The 8,166-nt window shown below is 33.0% G+C and overlaps 1 protein-coding gene across 1 annotated transcript; it reads right to left on the minus strand.

Moving 5' to 3' along the window:
- Window positions 1-412: 412 nt before the first annotated feature.
- VPS45 (vacuolar protein sorting 45) lies at window positions 413-6,881 on the minus strand. The gene is made up of 13 exons (XM_039029454.2): window positions 6,494-6,881; window positions 5,632-5,833; window positions 5,464-5,543; window positions 4,811-5,038; window positions 4,455-4,580; window positions 4,297-4,377; window positions 4,064-4,205; window positions 3,793-3,971; window positions 3,156-3,311; window positions 2,750-2,857; window positions 2,542-2,663; window positions 1,432-1,563; window positions 413-934 (listed from the first exon to the last, which is right to left on the minus strand). The coding sequence occupies exons 1-13, from the start codon at window positions 6,581-6,583 to the stop codon at window positions 874-876; spliced, it is 1,707 nt and encodes a 568-aa protein (XP_038885382.1). The 5' UTR covers window positions 6,584-6,881; the 3' UTR covers window positions 413-873.
- Between the last annotated feature and the right edge of the window lie 1,285 nt (window positions 6,882-8,166).

Genomic DNA, 8,166 nt, shown 5'->3' on the forward strand with positions numbered 1-8,166 from the left:
ATTAGAAGAGAAAGATAAAATTAAAAAAAATTATTTTAAATGATAAAATTATTAAAAATATTTATAAATAATAATAAAATATCACAGTCTATCTATAATAGACCGTAATAGGTTATTATCTATATCGATTATAATACAAATAGTAGTGATGGACAATAAAAATTTACTATATTTGTAAATATTTTGGTTCGTTTTTTTATATTTAAAAACAACCCTGAAAAACAACACCGAAATTAAATAAAATAAAACAGAGTCTATTTCTTTTCTTCGGACAGAAAAACCTAAGATGACGATTCTTTCATTATAACAACAGTTCTTCCAACAAAGGAAAGAAGGAAGAGAAGTGGCAAAAGGAGAAAACAGGAAAAATAATACACCTGCGGTTATGAATTAAGAAAAAATGAATGAGACATTTTTAGTCAACATTTCATAATTTACATCTAAATGCTAACATTTCAATTATTTTTACCAACTGGCCAGCCTATGGTGTGGAACAGTACATTGGTTTTATATATCCAACAACTCTAAGTAGTGTACTACATCTCCAAGACTTTCATGTTTCTAAATATACAAAAGGAATGACTGAATGAGAGCTGCTTTCTTTTTTCTATATGTGACAAATGGGACATTTAGATTTGTTCTAATATGATGACCAGAAAATTGACTCGATTGCTGAACGCCTGATAAAAAACGGGTAATAAACAATGACATCTGAGATTGAGGCCAGCCCCTCGAGATTCTATTAGTTAAAGTACAATGGACGACGCTCCCCCTCTTCCTTCTTCTATCCTCTGCAATCATGTAGTGGCTGGCCAGTAACCAAATGAAAATCTCCCATTAATTGGAAATTGTTATTTAGCAGGCTGTTGAACTTCAAATCACCGTGGCGCTCGAACGAGATATCCGCTGAGCTTCTTCCAAGTCCTTCAAAAACCTGCAATACCAGCCAAATGATGATATCATACAACTATTACTTGTTCAATGTGTTTGTTAAGAGATTACGGTTTTTTTTCCTTTTATACTTGTGGGTTTGTAACTCATGATCATCATGTGCTAAGTGATTAGCATTATATAGTTGGTTCAAATATAGTAACCAATAAACTTGTGTGGTAGGAGATTCCCCCGTTTCTTGTTTTCTCTCTCTCCGCCCCCACCCCCTTTTGATTTTTCAATATTTTTTTTTATTTTCGAGTGGTTGGTGGCCTTGCAAGAGGGCTTGTAGACCCTCCACCACTTAATTACTCTTGCAACCGCCTCATCTAACTCATCAGATAGGAACTAATAATAACAACAGAATTCATACCCTAAACAGACATAAATCTACCCATATAGACACACAAAGTATGGCAACATCCTTTCATTAAATAGGAAATTGGCAGTGATAGTAACTCAATAACTAGACCATGAAATCAAATAACCAACATTGCTTACCTCCTAGAATTTAGAACCACAGAACCACCCAGGATAAAGCGTATTCCAGAAGTAGTTGCGTTCTGTAAAGCTACAGCACGTGACTCCTCATATGTCGTACCACCTACAATAAAAATGATGACTTCTTGCGGCCTGCTTCGTACCAAAGTAGCCAAGTTAAATTCATATATTTTAACAGAAGATTTTTTCTGAAAATAGAGCTTACAATTATTTTTAGTAAAAAAATAAATAAATAAAAATACTAGACCACTTTGGTCCAGTGAACTGACGGCCATTTAATGGAGATTGTGGCGCGAGAGTAACAATTAACAAAAGAATATTTCAAGGGGAAGACATGAAAACGGACATTTTTTCTGATCCCAAAAAACAGCATATCAAAGTCTGGGAAAAATAAGCCTAAAAGAAAGCTTGGAAAAATACTTTAAGCACGTAAACGTTGGAATTAAAGAGCAGACATCTGAACGCCTTGGGAAATCTTTATCTAATTAAAAATCATTGTTCGTAACAAGTTGCTAGAAGCATCAAAATCATCAACCTTCGAACACAATACACAGATTATCTAAGGAGAGCTAAACAACATTTTCGATGTAAAAATGGCTTTGTATAAGAAACACAATCACAAACAATATAACTTAAAATTAAGACTAAATTACTGAAGTTTCAGTATGTGTCAATTTGATACTTGAATTTTAAAAAGTGTCTAATTGGTATATAAACTTTCAACTTTGTATTGGTCTCTAAACTTTAAAAAATGTCTAATATATCCTTAAACTATGAACTTTGTGTCCAACAAGTTCTTGAATTTTCAATTTTGGGTATAATAAAGGCCTATTTACAGACGTATTAGACACAAAATTGTAAGTTTAGAGTCCTATTGACTATTTTACCTAACATATCAGTTAATTTTTAAAAACTTCAAATATGTTGGGGATCTATTAGACAAAAAAAAAATTGAAAGTTTAAGCACTTATGAGACATTTTTTAATTTATGGGACTAAATTTGTAATTAAACCTAAACTTGCAACTAACCTAGTATTTAATATGCAAAGAAAAGAAAGTTTTAGCATAAAAGAGGATAGAGACTGAGACACACGCTAACTAGCAACAAACCTTCCTTGCTGAAAGTGATTCCCAACAAACGGGTAGTCCACATCTCTCAATCGCCCCTTGATTATACTTTCCATGGTCTGGACCAGAAGGGGTTGATGCTGGGTGTATACGTTCTCAACTCCCTAAAGCAGAAGTGAAGAGAACAACATATAAGCACCCTACACTGCAAACTAAAAGAAATTATGTGTTATTTCTTTTTCCAGCATACCTTTAATCCACGAGCCATGTTACGAGCAATATTCAAAAGATCTCGATTTCCATAAAGATCACCCGTTCGCTTATCAACACCAGCTTGTTTTAAAAGAAACTGGACAAGCTGTCACATCATGTTGTTTTGAGCACATCAAGATAATTGAAGACTGACCCTCTAGTTATGATAGAGGTATTTAAACCATATTGTGATAATAGTATGCCAAAGAATGAGCAGTTTCTTACGAACACACAGGATGAAGAAACAGAAATCTTTTCAAATCCTAAGACTTAAGAGAAAGATATCATGCTTCGGCATAGAAAAATAATACCCATAAAATAATTGAACATGTTAAAAATCTTTAAATAGAGAAGTAGAAGTTTTAAAAAAAATGATGAAAATGACGCTTAAATGTGTACAGTACCCCTGTTTTATATTTGGCAGAACGAGAAGCCAATTTGTTGAAAAGCTGCATCAGTTGGACAGGGCTCTCCTTCTCATACCGTAAAGCATACAACATAACTAGCCGCAGACGGTCTATATCAGAAATACTCTCATTGTTCAAAAGATTCGTTACAGCCTGAAAAGCATAAGAGCAGAGGTGGTCATGCTGAAAGTAATGACAATATCTCAATTCTCATCAATTAATGATCTCATAGCAAATCAATAGTTCCATGCTAAGTTGAAAGGTCCAAACATTTTACAGATAATTCATAGGCACATACAAAAAAAATGCTGTAGAGATGTTACAAACAAAAATCATTCAATCATGATAACTTCCCCAAAACTCAATGTAACATATTCATGTAATATCAACACACACACCCAAAAAGACAAGTCACATGATCTTTAACTCTCCAATCGCTCCTTCCCATTTCCCAACAAAATAGCAGAACCAGATTTTGGTCCTTGAGTTTTGTGCTAACAAAACATCTAAGATGGATGTCAAAGAAAACATGAAGATGGGAAAATGTCATGATTTTACATGCTGGTGTTGTACAGATATGAAAAAGTGCAATGCATATTCACATAAACATAAACGATGAAGAAAATATTATAACCTCAAAAGCAGCCACTTGCCCACCATTGCAAGCCAATTCCTGTTCTGTCTGTGAAACTAACATAAGCTTTCGCTCCTCAACTATTTTACTCATCTCTGTCACCAACGTCACATGTTTTGAAACATTACCGTGCATTTTTCTGTACTCTGGATAATTGTCAACAAACTTGGCCATGTCCTCTGTAGAAAACAAAGCAAAAAACAATTTAATGACACAATTCCTCCCAATAGTTGATCCCTACGAAGAATTTCAAATTTTATTTCATACAAACCTATTGTCTGTATGTTCTGGTTACTTTTGGCAATTTGCTGAAAATCATCCACCAATTTCTTTATATTCATTCCAATATCTCCAAAATTCTCGTACATGTTAGCTTTATAAAACGAATCTTGCTCTGATGATAGCACAACCTCCTGCATGATCCCAAAAGATCAAACACAATTAAATAGATTGTGAATGAGTTTAATTGTCTAATTGAGCAGAGAACAGCAATGCAATTTATACCTGTTGATCCTTTGAAGATTTCGCAATGCTTTTCAAGTCCACTTTATTATCTTGAATACCTAGCAATTCATGAACCATTGCCTAGAAAACATAACTCTGAATAACCAACACAAACCTACAGTAACAACAAAGCAAAATTACTTTTGTGATTCCAATACCTGATAAGTCCATTGATTCAGCAGGGGAGTCAGCGGGTCATCCCTCCTATCAATTACCAGTAACAAAGGGGAAACTTCCATTCTTCGAAAATCAAACAGACCACTTTCTTGCTGATACATAAGTTTCTGGTGCATCAGAAACAATATAAATTAGAGATTGTGGCCCTTGAACTTGTGATAATAAAGCTTAAAGTAGTAGTAGTAGTAATATAAAAAATAAAATATTTATAATATTTATAAAAAAAATAAAAATTTGAAGTTAAGACACCGCTTCTAGAGTAGAGTACAATTTTGGAAGGGTTGACTGACAAATTAAAGTAACAAAATGCAACTTGTAATTGTAAGAATTTATGTACTGATGCTTCCTGTGCTATCCTCTTGGCCACATCAGAAGTCCTTTGGTACCGAATAACAGGTCTTTGTTTTAAGGCCAAGAAAAGTGCTGCAATGCCGTCTACAACTCGGTCACAGAAATGTTGCAAACTTGGAGGATCAACAACTGCTGGGATCATGTATATATGGTTTGATGGCATGTTTAAAGTGAAATGATAAGGATCAATGGCCACAAAATCCGCATAAAACTCCTGCATGATCCATTCAATAATTATTTGTGATTGTCAAAATTAAAGCTAACACGTGAATACAATACAATATACAACTCATGCAAACCACTATATCAGATGACGAACAGGATGAGCAGAGAATGGAGTTCAACTCTCAGGCTAATGAACAGGATCAATAGTACGCAAAATAAGGTTCATACCATTGATGAATTAGCCATCTATTTTAACATAGCACGACAAAAGGGAAGGACCAGGATTCCAGGATACTATACTTAGCAACTTAATGTGGATTATTCTTCCGTGATCTCATCCAGATATAAGATTTCTTAGTAGCATGAATTTGAGAGAATCATCGATAAGTTTATTATTTAAGAAAAAAACAGATAAAATTGACGTTCTCTGGCCATGACTTATGTCTTATATAATTCATGTAGAAGAAAAATTACCACAACTTGCTGGACAACATCCTGCTCGTCTGAATCAGCTAGTATATGAATCTGAGTTTCCTTCAAAATGTTGGAGAAAACTGCAATTCAAATATACAGAAGAATGATTAACGTATATCAAAGTTACTTACACATGTTAGAAATCCATAAACGATATGAAGAACTCACAAAGGTGATACTCCCCAAATCTAGGATTAACCAGCTGGCGACGCAAAAGCTGTATATTTTCTGATGTAGGCCTGAGAAAGCAAACTGCTTTAAGATGGTACATGGATTCCCTCGACTTCGATACGCTATCTACCAATTCAACCAAAAAGACTTCTTTTTGAAGAAGCTCCGACTGTGAGTACACCACACTGACAACACTAACCTGAAACCAAAAATAACAATAACATTATGATGTAAATGTCACATCATTAAACACAAAAACCCATTACTCCTTTCCCCAAGCTATTTTACAAAGAAGGTCCAATTCTAGCATGATTGCAGTATAAGACACCATGTCACCAATTTGAACGCATTTATTCAGCAACCACACAAAACGTTACACATGGAGATTCAGGAAATGCAAACTTTGGCATAGAGGAACTCACGCATTGCCTATCTCAAAGCTTAAGTTTCGCGGATTATGGCACTATGCATCATCCAGCAGAACTGGCAAGCAATGTTCTTTAAAAAAAAATAACTAATTCCAGTCTAGATTATCAAAATCGTTATTCAGCACTGTGAATGATATAAGAATTAAACATCTCTTCCCTTTGGAATACATAAACGATCCATCTCCAAGTTCATAGAGATCGAAGAAATCTTATACAAAAACTACCCGGGCAAATTATCAGTCTGAAATACAGCTAGAGGATTCCATTATACACGTTTTTTTCCATTTTCTCAGACTAATTCAGTATGCAGAAAATTGAAACCAAATTCCCCCGACCAAAACAAAATTTTCCTTACTTCTACTTTTGATTTCTCCTCGATACCAATCAGAAAGAAAATTGAAGGAGTGAAATGGATAAATGATGGCGCATACCGTCTGAGAATCGAGGATGAGAACCTTCATCCCGGAGATGTCCTGCAACATCTTGTTGATATAATCCCGAACGACCGATATCAACACCATTTTAGCTTGTAATTCTCAAAATTGACAGTTCTGATCCCGACACCAAAATTGGTGAATCCGGTGACAAGAGAGTAAAATCGAAAACGCAGAGAGTGGGCTGGACGGAGGATCTCAGATCTGCGACGACCGACGACGGAAGTTGCCGATTAGTCCCGACGATGGCCACAACGCACCGTCTCCTTCACTCTCCCCTGTCTTCCAAAGTACAAATAACCTTCTTCTTCCGTTTTCTTTCTTTTCTTATTTCTTTTTTTTTTTCTTTTTTTTTTTCTTTTTTTGGATATGGCTTGAAATATTTGAAAAGTTCTTGTTTCTTAACCATTAAATTTTGAAATTATTCTAAAATTTGTTTTTTTAATTACCTTAAAAAATATGATATTATTTACAATGTTATTCATAAAATCAATTGGTACACATTAGTAAATTCGTCGATGTATATAAATAACATTGTAAATAATGTTATAAAAAGTATTTCGATTTATATTTATCCGTTACTACATCAACAATTTTCTTACATATATATAGTTATAGTTAAAATATATCTTAAAATTTGAGGAATCTTTATATATAATGTTATATTCCAAATTTCATATTGAATTTTGAAGTTGTATTAATATTAAAATGGTATTTTTAATTAGTGTGATTTATATATGTCAATCGCAGTCGTTACAATGCTCGTATGTAGTCTTATCAATTCTCGATAATTTGACTTGCAAAGCATGCACTATGGATGGTATCTCCCATTCTTCCTAATTATCATTGTTTGTTTCTCTCTTATTACCATTTACTCAACAAAAATGGTTAAAATGCAATTGTTTAATTCCTTAAAATGATTACATTGCCAAATGTTTATAGTTTTCTTACTTTTTTTACTAAAAAAATGTCGATCATATTACCAAATATTTTATATGCTTGTTCTTTCTTAGAAAATAATGAACATATCCTTTAATCGTTGAGATATGCTGGCAAAATATATTCGTCTTTAGCATCATTACTTAAACAATCAATATGATAACTAATTGAATTAAGAACACTCTTTCGATGAGATATGACACGAGATAGAAAACAATATCAGAAAAGGGTAGGTGGACCAACAAACTTAATAGGATAGATTAATAGAATATAGTTTTAATCCAATTTGTTGAACTCAATATTTTATTCATCATTATTTTATCTACTTATGCATCGTGTCAATTTTTCATTTGTTTGGACAATTGACTATCAAAGATATAGGCTAATTGGAATAAAAACCAAAAGTTTATACCGATAGGATAATTATTTAATGTCTAAAAATCAAACTTAAAAATACATTATACACCCATATTTATTTATTTATCTACTTTTTATGAAATTTGTCTATAAATTCAAATATTGTCTTAGAAAATAATTAAATTGTTTTTAAAGAGAATTGTGAGAAAAAAAAAAACAAACAAACACAATTTTGAAAAATCTAACGATTATCAAACAAAACTTACAAATGCATGTGAAGATTTTGAGAGACAACATAGCACAATGACGGTTAAATTAACCTTATTTTTTTAGTATTTTGTACTCTCAACCTTTTAAATTTGTTATTACTCTTG

This window comes from Benincasa hispida, chromosome 4 (genome assembly GCF_027475165.1).
Source record: "Benincasa hispida cultivar pf3 chromosome 4, pf3_genome.v1.1, whole genome shotgun sequence".
NCBI lineage: Eukaryota > Viridiplantae > Streptophyta > Magnoliopsida > Cucurbitales > Cucurbitaceae > Benincasa > Benincasa hispida.